This window comes from Leptodactylus fuscus, chromosome 5, assembly GCF_031893055.1.
Source record: "Leptodactylus fuscus isolate aLepFus1 chromosome 5, aLepFus1.hap2, whole genome shotgun sequence".
Classification (NCBI taxonomy): domain Eukaryota; kingdom Metazoa; phylum Chordata; class Amphibia; order Anura; family Leptodactylidae; genus Leptodactylus; species Leptodactylus fuscus.
The window spans coordinates 23,172,981-23,190,346 of record NC_134269.1 but is presented as its reverse complement, the minus strand read 5'-3'; the positions used below and the strand labels follow the sequence as shown (position 1 = coordinate 23,190,346).

General features: G+C 46.3%; 1 protein-coding gene across 1 annotated transcript in view; it reads right to left on the bottom strand.

The window, feature by feature from the left end:
* Positions 1–697: 697 nt before the first annotated feature.
* Positions 698–17,366, bottom strand: part of SHFL (shiftless antiviral inhibitor of ribosomal frameshifting) — a 30,620-nt gene continuing 13,951 nt past the window's right edge. Inside the window, exons 2-9 of the mRNA XM_075272625.1 lie at positions 10,115–10,256; positions 9,100–9,149; positions 7,694–7,735; positions 6,433–6,462; positions 5,940–6,095; positions 5,142–5,245; positions 3,775–3,923; positions 698–2,496 (exon numbers count right to left, since the gene is read on the bottom strand). Of these exons, the coding sequence (XP_075128726.1) occupies positions 2,279–2,496; positions 3,775–3,923; positions 5,142–5,245; positions 5,940–6,095; positions 6,433–6,462; positions 7,694–7,735; positions 9,100–9,149; positions 10,115–10,256 (891 nt within the window). The 3' untranslated portion in view covers positions 698–2,278. The remainder of the gene's footprint in view (positions 2,497–3,774; positions 3,924–5,141; positions 5,246–5,939; positions 6,096–6,432; positions 6,463–7,693; positions 7,736–9,099; positions 9,150–10,114; positions 10,257–17,366) is intronic.

The following is a 17,366-nucleotide window of genomic DNA, read 5'->3' as shown; positions in this document are numbered from 1 at the left end:
TAGTACGACACGCCCACTACCCCAAAGTACAACACTCCCATTACCCTATAGTACAACACACCCACTACCCCCTAGTACAACACGCCCACTACCCCATAGTACGACATACCCACTACCCACAGTACAACACGCCCACTACCCCCATAGTACAATACTCCCACTACCCCATAGTACGATACGCCCACTACCCCATAGTACAACACGCCCACTACCCCCTAGTACGACACGCCCACTACCCCAAAGTACGACACTCCCATTACCCCATAGTACAATACTCCCACTACCCCCTAGTACGACACACCCACTACCCCATAGTACAACACTCCCACTACCCCCTAGTACGACACGCCCACTACCCCAAAGTACGACACTCCCATTACCCTATAGTACAACACACCCACTACCCCCTAGTACAACACGCCCACTACCCCATAGTACGACATGCCCACTACCCACAGTACAACACGCCCACTACCCCCATAGTACGACACGCCCACTACCCCATAGTACAACACGCCCACTACCCCCTAGTACAACACACCCACTACCCCATAGTACGACACGCCCACTACCCCATAGTATGACACGCCCACTACCCCATAGTACGACTCGCCCACTACCCCATAGTACAACATGCCCACTACCCCATAGTAACACACCCCACACACATTTGCTGAAAAACTTATATTTTTTTATTTTCTATTAACAAAAAGTTTTGCATACAGCAGTACATTGAATTCCCGCAAGCGAAATGACGACGGACGCTTTAAGTAAAAGTGTACAGGAGGAAGAAGAAGATGCGTCATATGAAGGCGATATGGAAGCTGTGACTTTACCAGAAGAAACGGATACTGACTCATCCACACAGTCCCAAGCCACAAGAATAAGGCACTGACCGAAGACAATGAAGTGGAGCCTTCAGTAATGTACTAGGAAGTTGCATAAATGACAATTCCATAGGGTCTATTTATATTTTGCGTTGTATCCCTTCTCTTAACTAGCAGGAAGAATAGTACAGGAGAAGAATTAAAATTCCTGGTACTGGCCCTTTAAATCCATCAGCAGAATGCAGGGTGCTGTTTAGGGTAGTCTGTATTCTGAATACACAGACCATCGTACAACGAGGGGTTTTCAGGTCACTCCAAGTGATGGCGGATAGGCAGGGGCACTCACTATTCATAGGAAGAAAGTGGCTCCTCCTAGATGACGGTGTGACTCCCACTATACCAATCAATTCTTGAGATACGGCAGCACTTGGAAACCTCTTTATAGCAATGCCCAATATAAGGGTAGCCTATTGTAGCGACAGGTCGGTACTACGAATAGCCAAAAAAAGCACAAAAAAGTAGTTATGATACTACTAGTGCTAAAGAATACACTGGCCTCATAGTGTGAGTCCAGCTATATTCATGAGCACGGCATTAACCCCATCTCCTCCCATCCTTCTGTATTAGGTCTGTACTACTGATAGCCTAAAAATGTCTTGATATAATAGTGCTAAAGAATACACTGGCCTCATAGTGTGAGTCCAGCTATATTCATGAGCACGGCATTAACCCTACTTCCTACCATCCCTCTGTTCTAGATCTGTACGACTAGTAGCCAAAAAAGCACAAAAAAGTGCCGTCTTTATAAAAAGAATACAACTTAGCTAATAGTATGAGTCCAGCTATATTCATAAGCACAGCATTAACCCCGCCTCCTCCCGCCCCTCAGGATGTTATCACCATCCCTATATATAGGTAATGTATTTTAGCTACAACTCTACTATGAGTAGCCTAAAAGGCACATCAAATTTTAATACTAGTTGTGCTAAAGAATACACTGGCCTCATAGTACAAGTCCAACTATATTCATGAGCACAGCAGTAACTCCACCTCCGCCCGCCCCTTAGGGCAGTGATTGACAGGCTGATGTTTTCATCGCCTCCCAGTGGTAGAGGGAGGTAGGGCTAGTGCTGTGCTCATGAATATAGCTGGACTCGTACTATGAGACTGGTACATTTTTGGTGCCATTTTGGCTACTAGAGGTATGACCGTGTAGCCTTAATAATCTGGCCACCTATTAGGTTGCCGGATCTACTTTAATTGCTCAATGGCTTTCATGATAAATTCCTGCTGGGAAAAGGATCGGGGTCCAATAATATATTAGGGAATTGTCATTCATACAAATAGATGAGTGCAGGTGCTTTAAGGTAACATCACATATTATCTCTGCGGTGAGTATGGACATTCATGATGTAACGATGGCCGCTCATGTCACGTTGGCGTTTTCCATCCTAGCTGTCGTTGCTGTCGTTTTCGTCTTCGTCAGACTCTCGTATGTCGTCCAGAATGAGATCATCGACATCGCACTGCGTCAGGCTGCCCTGGCTGAGACATGTGGCCACGGTGGACCCTGTGCTCACGTGCAATGTGCTCGGGTACAAGACTTTGGGAGAGTTCTGTTTGGTCCTGCTCCTGGGATGGACGCACAGTAGGCCGGGGATGTAAGGCTCTGCGTGGAGACAGAAAGAAGTCAGTGACCATGTATGTATGAACGAGGAGAAGCCTTCTCATGGATAGAGTTGGGTGAACAGACGCGTTTGGCCCAAATATTCCAAATGGTTCCGATTTTACATTAGGGAGGTCTCCTAGAAACTAAGATGGCGGTCACATCATGCATTGTGGTCTTCAGACCCCAGAGTATAATAGGAGGAGGCCCAGGGGAGGGGTAAAAATAAAAACCATTTATACTCACCTTCCCTCTCCTGGTTTGGGCCTCCTTGTGTCATACGGTGCTCACCTGGAGAGGTCATGTGCCCAGGGGGACTGAAATTGGGCCAGGAATCAGGATGTCAACGAGTGACCAAAGGAGAGTGCCTGACATCACGAGGAGGTCCAAAAGAGGTCCATCTACACTCACTAATATCTTACTACTATGTGACAATATATAAAGCTTTGGCTTTCAAATGACACCAGAACCACCGCTCTACATATGACCGTGAGTTATTGCACTTGTTTGAGGTCAGGATGCAACTCTTAGGGGAGCGGATTGTCAGATTTTGGCCCCGAGAGTGACGCGGGAAACCACGTCACTCTTGGGCCAAAATGCGCCTGCCACGACAGTCACGGCTTCCCCCTCCGGAGTAGGCTCACAGTAAAAAGTAGCGTGGCGGTCTACATCAACCTCCATTGTGAGGGGGCAGATTATGACGTGGATTCAGCACCATAATCCGCCCCCTCTTGCCCGTGTGAACGGGGTCTTATGTCCATGGCTACAAAAGCCTATGACTGTCAGGACGTACTGGTGCTCCAGAGATGATGTCAATGGCCTCAAACATGGCGGCCAATTTCAATATCAGTCAGGTATGTGGATCGGAACCTCTGCTGTGATGATGGACCCGACTGCCGCACATAACTGCTTAGGCCAGTAATGGTGACGGCAGAGTGAAGAGGAGGTGAGCGGCGCTTACTTTTTTGTTTTAGCCCATTTCTTGCCCTCAGTAATTTTTTCTTTTTTTGGGGGGGGGGGGAGGGGAGCCACAAATATATATATAAATGTTTTGGTTTGGAATGATTTTTATCTCCAGGAAGGGGAAAGTTCTTCTGAGCAGAGAGACATCTGCACTATAGAGAGACAGTTCTTTTTCACCTCTCCATAGACTTCATTGTTAACTGAAACTACTTGTTTATGGAATACTGACTGAATAATAAAATAAATAAAATATAAGGACCTAGTAAGATTATACCAACGGTTAGAATTAGATGATAAGAAAGACCCACTGTTTTTTACCTCTCCGGTTGTAACAATTTTCTGCGAAGCAGCTGTGAGGGTTTCGGGTTCGTGGGCCACTATTTCGCCGGGGAGGGAGGATTCGACTAGGTAAGACTGGACTGCCACACAAGTAACATGGGCAAGAGACCGCCATCTGTGCAAATCCCCTGCAAATGGAAGACGATACCAGGGAATGAGTCAATAACGGTAAATAGTGAACATCAATGAATCGCATTTTAACCGCTCCTTTGTAAAGGTGGGAGTTGTAGAATATGTAAGCACGCATCTGACTGAATGTCCTGGACACTAATATATATTGTCAGTAGCCAGGAACAGCGCCACACCTTTCTACAGCCTGTGTTTTGTATCACAGCTCATCCTCCTTAAAGTGAATGGGGCTGAGCTGCAGTAGCCTGTGGACAAGAGTGGCGCTGTTTCAAAAAAATAATCCTGGACAACGTCACGTCTTAGTTGGAACCTCAAGTAACCCAGTGATGTCTTCTGCTGCTGTAGCTATACACTTAGGCTAGGACTACAAGGTTACATGATACGGAGCTCTAATAGACAGCTAAATTGGCAATTTTGGCTTACTGGAACCACCACTAGAGGGAGCTTAAGGGTTCAGCACATACAGTTCATACATAGAACTCAATAATAAAGAAGCAGTTACCTTTTCTTTTTATTGTCCCGCTCATTTCCACATAAGTGGCTCAGAGGGGTGGTGTAAAGGTTGACTTACTAGTTGCTTTATTCATCAGATATAGTTCACTGCATGACCGACTTTTAAGGTCCCTATCTATTTCAGTGAACTGGAACTCAGGGGTTCCTAGAGCCTAGAAGGTTCTCATAGGAACACATTGAAAGTCTAAGTTCTGGTTCGGAGAATGAAACTGTGACCTCAGGCAACTCAAGCACAGTTCATGTGGGAGAACACCAGGCACTATATCTGCCAAATAGAGCAATGAGTAAGTTTAGCCTTCACACAACTCCACTGGCATATGTAGAAACAGGGGAGGAAGTTAAAAAAAAGGGTAACTGCTCCTAAGCTCTCCCTAGTTGTGGCCGCAAACTCTGGACAGTAGATTTGGAGCTAGAACATGCTTCTGGTTAAAGAAGACCTTTGGTCACCTCAACCCCAACAGTTCCCATACAACCATTTCTGTTAGCTTCAGCACAATCTCTACTGTCAGGTGGGCGGTCCTAGGCTGCTACAGACAGACCGGGACCGCCCACCTATCAGCAATGATTGCTCGGGAACATGAGGGCTCCAGTATTAGTAGAGCAACTTCTATTGGATCAGTGGAGGTGCTGAAAGGTCCATGTACATGTGACCCCAATTTTGGTGTCAGGCTCCCTCCTAATACTGAGGTTCCTCATTGCCTTACTTGAATGTGCGATTGCAGCTATGGCAGTGGAACTCCGCAATCCCCCACATCTTGTCATATGGAACAGGGTCATATTTTTTACGACAGCTGTGACATCTCGACACCTAAACAAACAAACAAGGGGTCAATACTTTATAAGATGTAACATGTTTTATTAAATAGAAATCCCACCTAGAACTTTGAGATGTGGTATGAATGGTATTATTGCCCGCAAAGGGACTCAATAAGTGAAAACCTTTCCAGGTATGGTTTGAGATACCCACTGCTTTCCACTCAACCAAAATGGATAGATCACATTGGAGTGACGATGCAGCTGCTCTCTCTCCCTCTCTACCAGCAATAAGTCTCAGCATGACCTCAACTCATCCATCAATCCAAGCAAAGAAAACAACCCTATCATAAAGAATAAACTAACACTCAACTCCTCCTCTGAGGAACTTGCCTCCACCACATCTTGGCAGTGATAAGTACTTTCTAAATATGGTATTTAACCACAACACTTTGGAGTGATGATGCAGCAGCTCTCTCTCCCTCTCCCGTAGTCGACCATCAATCCAAGTACAGAAAACTTTCTTCTTACAAGAATATAATACTCACCTCTTTCCTCTGAGGAACTTGCCCCTACAACATCTTGGCAGTGACAAGTAACCCCACTAAATATCATACAAAATCTTAATTTTGAAGTGATAATGCAGCAGCTCTCTCTCTCCCTCTCCAGCAGTCACTCTCAGCACAATCCTAACTCAACCATCAATCCAAGCAGAAAAAACTTCCTTCTTATAAGAATAGAATACTCACCTCTTTCCTCTGAGGAACTCGCCTCCACCACATCTTGTCACAATCTTTGCACGCAAACTGCCTGTCACTGGAAGGAATTCGGTTTTCAGAGGCGTTGTTAAACATCCTCAAGTTTTTTTCCGTCAGAGGCAAACACTTCAACTTCGCAGCCAGATCCTGGGAATATACTATTATATCAGTAAACGATAAAGGGTACAAAGGTCACGGGTCCTGTTTGTATTACGGCGAGATTACAGGACGTTAATACAATAAAAAAATAATCTGCTGTGTTTTCATACAATTCCATGTGCTGCAGAACTTCCCCATAGAAGGCGGAATTACTTTGATAGAATTCTTGCTTGAATATAATGCCAGATCTACAGTGAAGACTGACAGTACAGTGGCCAAAGAAACAAAGTAGAACTACAAAGGACAATACACATTTACACTGCTTTGTTATTCGGATAAATTGTGCAAATTTTTACAAAATTTATATTAGGGCTGTGAACTTCACCTTTATTTCCTTGTCGGAGCTCAAATCCCCCTAAAATGGAAACAGAGATCATTTAACTTAGTATGTACATGTAAATAATGATTAGAGATGAGCGAACAGTAAAATGTTCGAGGTTCGATATTCGTTTCGAGTAGGCCCTCAATATTCGACTACTCAAATCGAATATCGAACCCTATTATAGTCTATGGGGAGAAAATGCTCGTTTCAGGGGTAGGCAACGTTCGATCAAATTATACTTACCAAGTCCACGAGTGAGGGTTGGGCTGGATCCTCCGAGAAGTCTTCTCCTTGCAGGGTCCCCGCGGTGTCTTCCGGCTCTGAATTCACTCTGCCAGGCATCGGGCCTGGGCAGAGCCGACTGCGCATGCCCACACTACAAGCGGACATGCGCAGTCGGCTCTGCCCAGGCCCGATGCCTGGCAGAGTGAATGAAGAGCCGGAAGACGCCGCGGGGACGCTGCACGGAGAAGACTTCTAAAGGTAGGAGAAGAACCAGCGTTGATTGGCCGACTGTATTCAGCCAATCAATGCTGGTTCTGCATCGAACTTTTCCATTCGAATAGCGAGTGGTACTCGATCGAGTACGAGTATTTCGAATACCATAATATTCGATCGAACACCTACTCGATTGAGTACTACTCGCTCATCTCTAACAATGATACCAGAGATAACACGACAAGTCTGATATGGTAGTCAGTCTAGTTTAGGGTATGTTCACACAGCGGAATTTGGAGGTAATTTTTGAGGCGGTTTCCTCCTACGCTCCCCCTCCTGGTGGCGAATGGGAGGCCCACGGACTATGGCTTTGTGATGCAGGCCTCCTTGAAGACATTAGTATTTTATTGATTGGGAATGTTAGGAACAAGTGTAATGGTCTAGGTAGTGAATTCCAGAGAACGGGTGCAGCATGGGAGAAGTCCTACAAAGTGAGAGGTTGTTATAAGACAGGAGGCATCTTATGTTTAGAGTAGCAAATATCACTTAACCCAACATAAGTATCAGATATGTAAATGTTAATGAGGTTTTTTTTAGCTTTTTTTTGTCATTTAGTATATTAATCCAGTACCCGTGCAGGTCTAAATCACAGCAAGACCAAACATCTTAGTACCGCATACCTGCTATTGGTATGAGCTCATGACTGAGGACACTGAGAAGGGTTTTCATGGGTCCTACAGACTGATCCAACATCTCAGGTACATGAAATCTGCAAACATGGGCAGCTGCATATGACTTGTATTAACAAGATGATCATGAGGTTTACCTTTGGCACGTCACCGTCCTTCTTCATTTTATTGATCACGTTCTGAAAGAGTAGAAAAGTATTATCATCACCATACCTGGCCTAATCGGGGCCCGAGAGAGGTGTGTCCGTTTAGTGTAGGGTCTTATCTGAATGAGGTCGCCTTGTTGGGGCAGATGGGCTCTATGATCCAAATGTGTGCCAAGAACCTCAATGTATTTCCATTGAAATGAGTGCTGCTGCAATGTTTGCTTGTCTGTATTGCAGCCATAGCAGCGTGAACCTGTTCACATTGGTTTTAGGAGGCACTGTCTAACTTTTTTTGTCTAGATTAAGAATTCTGAATGTCCTCTCTGAAGCTGCACACAACTGTTGGCTATCCTACAACCTTTGGTGCCATCTCCACCTTGTGTACATTTCACACGTCCTCTTTTTCAAAGTTCATCTGTACACAACAGGAAACTTTTTGGATGGACGTGTCATGGAGTGTGGTCAAGATATGATTGTATTGGAGGTGACCTAACTCCCAAGGAGCTACAGAAGACTCTGAAATCACCAGTATAGGTTTTAAGGATTAACTCACTAAAGGCACAGGTTTCCTGTTTCCAACTAGAAAAGCTAATTTGCATATATTTTCCCAGAATTCCTAGGATACATAATATAAGGTTGGCGGTGCATGACCACCAGCACATCTTTCACCGTTCCGACCATCCTCATCATTGCCACTTCCTACTGCTTCCTACTCCTCCTAGTCCTTGCTCTGATCTACTACTTTGCTAGTCCTGTGAAGGTGTTCCTGTATATACTGACTACCCGTGTTTGACTTCAGACTGTTTATCAAAACCTGTGCCGTCTATCCTGACCCATTGCCTGGTTAACCAATGTGCACGAACTCTGCCTGCCCTGACTTCACTATCTCTGCAGAGCCTTGCTTTGGTGTCTTCTGAACCAACTGGGTTAGCTAAAACTGGGACTACCCTTAGAGGTGGCGCCCTGGTTGTCCCCTGCAGTGAAAGCTAGATCTCCACACGGCAGCTAAAGTGTGAAATCAGGGGACCCCTTAGACAACACCCTCAGGTGTAGCCCAAAGTCAAACAGGTCTAATGACGGAGTTGCTCCACACCCACTACTTTATACATGGCTTCTAAGACCATCTATGCTGATACAGTTTTCTATTCTGTAAGATAAAATACCCCTTTAATAAATCCACCACTTTGTGTGCCCTATAAAAAAAACTCCATCTAGCAGGGCAAAAAAAGTTGACATTGTCCACTGTGCCACCTCCAGAGCCGCAGGCGTTCACCGCCACCATTGCTTCACTTCTGCAGCCCCGGGACGTCGCCTGCAATTGCTAAGGCCAAGGTCAGTAGGAAGACATATAGTTCTATTGATCTATGGTCAATCATGGGTTTCCAAAAAGTTCTTACCATTGCAACTTTGTCTTTTTTTAGAATGTTTCTGTCATCTTGGTCCATGTCTACAATATAAACACACAGAAGACGTCAGAGCAAAACATATCTGGGGAAGTGTTCATTGACGGAGACAGGTCAGCATTATAATAAAGACAGGGGACGGAGGTCAGTACGATGCGATGGGTCAGGGGATAGAGGAGAAGGAATATGAAAATCAGTTCTCCTTGAAGTAAAACGGAAAACTCACTCTAGTGCCACCTATAGATCAATGCCTGGTTTTTAAGAAACTAGTGACATGGCCTTGGATGAAGTCAAAGTAGAATATCTCCTCGAAAAGGACAGAAGTTTCGAGGTTACTGCCCCCTATTAGTGTCATTGCTCCAAATGAGGGCGATGCCACTGCTCCAAAGAGCTCATGTTGGAAAAGGAGGCAGCCATTCACGAAGGTAAAACGCTGTTTGAGATCTGGTGACCCTAACCATAACCTATATTCGGGGCGGGTTCTAGCGAAAGACTCCCTTTAAGGAGACATAGTACCCATTCTGATTCAGGGGACAATTCAGTGTGTCCATTAAGCTAGAAATGATGGACACAGATGGACTAATAGGTTCGTAATGAGCCGGATTCGACCCAAAGGTTTTGGGTTCGACTCAATCCTAAGACTTTGAGGATTTGTCGTCTGTGAACCAGAAGTGAAATTTTTATACTCTGAGGTCTCTCTAACCTCTATTGGGCCTTATCGTGGTGTCCGGCATTGTCTCTGGGTCCTCTTCTGGCCTCTTGGATGACGTCTTGCGCCCTGGGTCACCACTGAGGTCTGTCATTGGGGCACAGCAATCACATGGCCTGGCGTGGCCCATGTGACCACTGAGGCCTCACTGGCCCATACGACCAATCACAGGCCTCACTGGTTAGCCCAGGGAGCAAGACGTCATCCAAGAGGCCAGAGGAGGACACCTCAACCTATGGAAGAATCATCCAATTGATCCAGAAGACCGTACGCACACCGGCCATGATATACATCCCTTACCATTGAGCTCATCCTTGCACAGAATGATCCTCTTGCACACTTGTTCATGGTTGTTCGCAAATCTTCTCATCAGCAACACAGCCGTCTCTATCGGGACATTGCCATGAAACTTCTCTCGAAGGCGGCGGACGCTCTTCTCCAGCTATATCCAAAGATACAAGACACATGAGCACATCCTACCCCGCCATGTTGTTATATACAGGTGGAGCAGTGATACCTGTACTTAGTCCTGGCCATGTCTGACTTGCAGTATAAAACAAAGTCTAAGCACACAATGGAGTCACATGGAGCCAAATGACTAACTCGACTCTGCTGCGCTGACAAAGACTGATCTGTTGTGACTAGATACTGTGTGTTCTGGGATTCTTCATTGACTCTTAATTACGGTAAGTTGCCCGCCAGCTATTTGCCCTATACAGTAAACATATCTGATGCCAGGATAAGGCAGTGGCAGACACTTTGCCAGGGACAGTCTACTATAGAGCAGGCGCTCCGTAATACGTGGCGGCACTACTATGAGGGACACGTCGCAGTCATAAAGCCCATAAACTAATTTAATATACGAGAGGCTTAAGTCATTACAAAGACATTCTGTGTGCTATGTGTTTCCAGCTTAAAGGGAACCCGGCATACCAACCCAGCCCGTGGTCGGTGGTAACAGATCCCTTTAAAAACTACATTTCTATACCCCCTACCAGGTCATTATAATGGGGTCCGAAAGTGGGAGCTATAAAGAGCACCTCCGAATTCATATATTACATTTGATTTTAATAGGAACAGTGTAATTCCTTGTTTCACCAGTGGGGGTGCTGCAGGGAAACAGAACCACCTGCTGTAGGGTTTCCATCTGATCACTGGAGGTCCCAGATGGGTCTGTTTCACTGTGTCATGCATACGAAAGGGTTAATCCCCATGATGTTGAATGAGACAATAGTGGGAGAGGAGCGGAGCCCAAAGTAAGGTTTACTTTATGATTATCCTTCATAGAGTGCCAAATATCCATCTGTTTACATACAGACAAGGCCACTGCCAAAGAGGAACCACAACAGTCTCCACGAGACAGAAAACAATCTGCGCGCTCCTGCTGATCATCCCAATGGCTGGTGCTGAGTAACGCCACGTATCTCTGTGCACAGGGTGTGTAACCGCTACTATATAACCCTGTACATTGTATGTAACCTGACTGTCTTTACCGGCCTATAAGCAAGGTATATAGGAAGACAGGTGCCATTTTGAAGGCTATGGAGAACTGTCTTTGGTCACCCAGTCACTGAGCTTGCCCACAAGTACCTAAAACGCTCCCTCTTCACATATGTTTGCATGTTATGGCCATAGTCAGATTCTGATGCCCATTGGGATTAGTAGATATATAAATATGGGCTACAACCAGGGAAACCCATATCGACGGCAAGGATGGCATGGATAATCATCAATAGGCACAATGTAATATCTTTCTTGTGGGGGGCAAATTGCTGACGAAATCTGGGAACTGGGAATTGGACGTTTCTGTTGAGACATCTCCTTTAAAAGAAATGGTAAATGGATGTAATGAAAACATCCCTGGGGGTCTAGGATGGCGAATAAGTTAATGGAACATCCCTGGGGGTCTAAGAAGAAGAATGGGGTGTTGGAAACATCCCTAGTGGTCTAGGATGGGAATAGAGTTAATGGAAACATCCCTGGTGATCTAGGATGGGGAGTGAGGTAACGGAAATATCCCTGGTGATCTAGGATTGGGATGTCACGGTTGTCAATGCCCGAACAACTGTTGTACTGAATGCTGCTTGCACTACTATGGAAACGGGGTAGGAAAGCTGTCCCTAGTGCTACAACGGCTGACTAGGCCCTGCCTGAGGGTGTTGGTCAGCTGAACCAGAGCTAAGCTCGGCCCCGACAACCACTGGCTCTCTAAACGTGAAGACTAGAGATGAGCAAGTACTATTCGAAACAGTAGTTTGGAATAGCACGCTCCCATAGGAATGAATGGGAGCGGCCGGCGCGCAGGGGGTTAAGCGGCAGGATGCCGGCCCCGCCTGCGTCCATTCGTTCCTATGGGAGCGTGCTATTCGAAACGGTACTCGCTCATCTCTAGTGAAGACCTAACAGACAGGTGGAGTGAGAGCTGAAAGAGGCTAGGGACGGGGAAACTAGAGGCGGTCACCCCTAGCGAAAGGATAAGTGCAGCTGCAAACAGTAACAACTAGGATGGGACGTGCTGGAAAACTAACAGGTGCAACACAACCATAAACACACAACAGGGATTGAGGAGAGGAAGAGTGGAGTAGTGAGGAAAGGGTATCACAGGACAGGGGCAAAACAAACCTGGAACCCAAAACAGAAACTCACTAATACCAGTGACAGGCAGCCAGAAATACAGGACAGGGGTTGAGCAGACATGTTGACAGTAAAACAGACTCTCACACAGAACAAAGCTCACATCACTTCCAAATCAGCTCCAGAAACCGTACAACCCCAACTATACTCTCCTACAAAACTGGGCCAAGAATCCTAGATGGCAACCATGAAAGCTGGCAGGGACTGAAGCAAGCAGTGAGCCCTTACAGACCCCGGAAAGATTGACGACAATTACACACACCTGAGGCTCGCATCCACCGACACACAAAGCAAGCTCAAGTATACACTGAGGCAGATTACCAACCACTAACCAGACAGCTCCTTGGCAAAGAGAACTGACCAGAGAACCACAGGACACCGGCTCAAGTCCCCAGATGGACACCATAAAAAATACACAACCATCTATTAAACAACTCAGATCCTGACAGGGGCATGGGGTAGCGGAAATATTCCTGGTGCTCTAGAATGGGGAACAGGTTAACAGAAACAACCCTGGTGGTCTAGGATGGTGAATGAGTTAATGGAAACATCCCTGGTGGTCTACAATGGGGAATAGGGTAACATAAACATCCATGGTGGTCTAGGGTGGGGAATAGGGTAACATAAACATCCCTGGTGGACTAAGATGGTGAATGGGCTAATGGAAACATCTAGGGTGGGGATAGAGATAACGAAACGATCCATGGTGATGTAGGACGAGGAATGGGGTAACATGAACATTCATGGTGGTATAGGATGGTGAATGGGCTAATGGAAATATCCATGGTGGTCTAGGGTAGTGAAGTTGTTGACTATACATGATCAGAAGGCTTAGATGGTTGAGAAAGGTTAGTGCCCTGATCCCTCCAACCCCCTCTGCTTGCCCCTACAACATAAACACCATGTGTTCATAAGGTTTTAGGACAGATGGTTGGCCACGGTTGGCTGCTACCAGAACAATGGTGTATTGTTGCACAATGCGAGGACAGTCTCTGTGAATTATTACAGGACAGGAGCCATGCCAAATGGTCGACTAGAAATTCTTGTAGCACTAGTCAATGAGTGTGACACAACAGCTGGCAAACACCCACAACCATAGTGCCAGCCAATGGAAGGTGTACTAAGCATCACCGATTTCTTCACGTAACCTGAGCCATATATGGCGCACACCATCGTCCTCCTTCAGCCCATTCCTGATTGTGACGCTCGATCACCGCCATACCCAGGGCACTAAGGCGTGATTCACACCAATGTCCTTTACCTACAAGGCAAATTCAAGGTAGTTGTCATATATTTCTACAGTGCAATGGCCCGTGGTATGATCACATGGCACGTTGGCACAGCTTACGTTTACAATTAGGATACGTCAACCACTTACACCGTATACGGCAAACACTATGCCAAGCTGTGCACACATTGCATCAGCCAAATAATCCACTCACAAATAAACACTATGAACACTTACAACAGTGTAAAGATACATTTGGCAGGTGTCCAATACTGGGAACAACACAAGTACTCCGAAAACCAACACATAATGGAGATAGGGACAATATCCCAACCAAGGAGACCAACTCCATAACCAAATAATAGGACTATACACCTCAATGTCATGTCTGGCACCCTATAGGTCAGAGCATGGTCCTCCACCAACCCTCACTTTGGTGCACACTCATGATGCAAGAGAGCTATGGGTCTATTGTGGTGGAGAAGTCGCCATCTATTGAGGTCTCACCAATGTAAGGACCATGGAAGTGGCCAATGGTTCTTCTTGTCTTTCTCCAAGCACTGGACATGGTTGGGAGATCCAGGTCACCAGCAATGGACTAGAGATGGTCAAAACTACCACTATACCATGAAGTCATGAACGTCCTCAAAACCACCGTTTCCCCTTCAGAGGAGCTTAGTCTGCGGTTCATTCACACAGTGAAGCATCTCCAAAGACCACCACATTGAGAAGACCATCCCCATATTGACCAGATTTCTCTCTCCAGTCTTTTCTGTTATTTTATCCAGAAGCTGACTACGACTACGACTACACGATTTCATCTACACAACCCAGACTCACAAGAAGCAGGCCTCACCTAGAGTACATTCCAACGTTTTATACACACTTAGTTGCCCCATTACAATTTTTTATGCCAACTTTCATCCAAACTTTTTTCGTACTTGCTAAAAGTTATGTGTGAAGGGATCTCCATAGAGGACTCGGCGTCAACAGATCACAAGAGATAATAGAGGTCGTCTTACAGTAGTCAATGCCACAATTGTGCTCTCCAGCCTGCCGCAGACTTTGTGCAGGTGTCTTTGTAGTCTTATGGAAAGATGCCAGGTATGGTGTATCTGCTGCACTAGACCCCGGTCCCGGACTGTCTCTATGGGTAGTAGTGACTATACACCGGCCCCTGACTGTCCTTATGGGTAGTAGTGACTATACACCTGTCCCTGACTGTCTCTATGGGTAGTAGTGACTATACACCTGCCCCTGACTGTCTCTATGGGTAGTAGTGACTATACACCTGTCCCTGACTGTCCCTATGGGTAGTAGTGACTATACACCTGCCCCTGACTGTCTCTATGGGTAGTAGTGACTACACACCTGCCCCTGACTGTCTCTATGGGTAGTAGTGACTATACACCTGCCCCTGACTGTCTCTAAGGGTAGTAGTGACTATACACCTGTCCCTGACTGTCTATATGGGTAGTAGTTACTATACACCTACCCCTGACTGTCTCTATGGGTAGTAGTGACTATACACCTGTCCCTGACTGTCTCTATGGGTAGTAGTGACTATACACCTGTCCCTGACTGTCCCTATGGGTAGTAGTGACTATACACCGGCCCCTGACTGTCTCTAAGGGTAGTAGTGACTATACACCTGCCCCTGACTGTCTCTTTGGGTAGTAGTGACTATACACCTGTCCCTGACTGTCTATATGGGTAGTAGTTACTATACACCTACCCCTGACTGTCTCTATGGGTAGTAGTGACTATACACCTGCCCCTGACTATCTCTATGGGTAGTAGTGACTATACACCGGCCCCTGACTGTCTCTATGGGTAGTAGTGACTATACACCTGCCCCTGACTGTCTCTATGGGTAGTAGTGACTATACACCGGCCCCTGACTGTCTCTAAGGGTAGTAGTGACTATACACCTGTCCCTGACTGTCCCTATGGGTAGTAGTGACTATACACCTGTCCCTGATTGTCTTTATTGGTAGTAGTGACTATACACCTGCCCCTGACTGTCTCTATAGGTAGTAGTGACTATACACCTGCCCCTGACTGTCCCTATGGGTAGTAGTGACTATACAACTGCCCCTGACTGTCTCTATGGGTAGTAGTGACTATACACCGGCCCCTGACTGTCTCTAAGGGTAGTAGTGACTATACACCTGCCCCTGACTGTCTCTTTGGGTAGTAGTGACTATATACCTGCCCCTGACTGTCTCTATGGGTAGTAGTGACTATACACCTGCCCCTGACTGTCTCTTTGGGTAGTAGTGACTATATACCTGCCCCTGACTGTCTCTATGGGTAGTAGTGACTATATACCTGTCCCTGACTGTCTCTATGGGTAGTAGTGACTATACACCTGCCCCTGACTGTCTCTATGGGTAGTAGTGACTATACACCTGCCCCTGACTGTCTCTATGGGTAGTAGTGACTATACACCGGCCCCTGACTGTCTCTATGGCTAGTAGTGACTATACACCTGCACCTGACTGTCTCTATGGGTAGTAGTGACTATACACCTACCCCTGACTGTCTCTATGGGTAGTAGTGACTATACACCTGCCCCTGACTGTCTCTATGGGTAGTAGTGACTATACACCTGCCCCTGACTGTCTCTATGGGTAGTAGTGACTATACACCGGCCCCTGACTGTCTCTAAGGGTAGTAGTGACTATACACCTGCCCCTGACTGTCTCTTTGGGTAGTAGTGACTATACACCTGCCCCTGACTGTCTCTTTGGGTAGTAGTGACTATACACCTGCCCCTGACTGTCTCTATGGGTAGTAGTGACTATACACCTGCCCCTGACTGTCCCTATGGGTAGTAGTGACTATACAACTGCCCCTGACTGTCTCTATGGGTAGTAGTGACTATACACCGGCCCCTGACTGTCTCTAAGGGTAGTAGTGACTATACACCTGCCCCTGACTGTCTCTTTGAGTAGTAGTAACTATACACCGGCCCCTGACTGTCTATATGGGTAGTAGGACTATACACCTGCCCCTGACTGTCTCTATGGGTAGTAGTGACTATACACCTGCCCCTGACTGTCTCTATTGGTAGTAGTGACTATACACCTACCCCTGACTGTCTCTATTGGTAGTAGTGACTATACACCTACCCCTGACTGTCTCTATAGGTAGTAGTGACTATACACCTGCCCCTGACTGTCTCTATGGGTAGTAGTGACTATACACCTGCCCCTGACTGTCTCTAAGGGTAGTAGTGACTATACACCTGTCCCTGACTGTCTATATGGGTAGTAGTTACTATACACCTACCCCTGACTGTCTCTATGGGTAGTAGTGACTATACACCTGTCCCTGACTGTCTCTATGGGTAGTAGTGACTATACACCTGTCCCTGACTGTCCCTATGGGTAGTAGTGACTATACACCGGCCCCTGACTGTCTCTAAGGGTAGTAGTGACTATACACCTGCCCCTGACTGTCTCTTTGGGTAGTAGTGACTATACACCTGTCCCTGACTGTCTATATGGGTAGTAGTTACTATACACCTACCCCTGACTGTCTCTATGGGTAGTAGTGACTATACACCTGCCCCTGACTATCTCTATGGGTAGTAGTGACTATACACCGGCCCCTGACTGTCTCTATGGGTAGTAGTGACTATACACCTGCCCCTGACTGTCTCTATGGGTAGTAGTGACTATACAC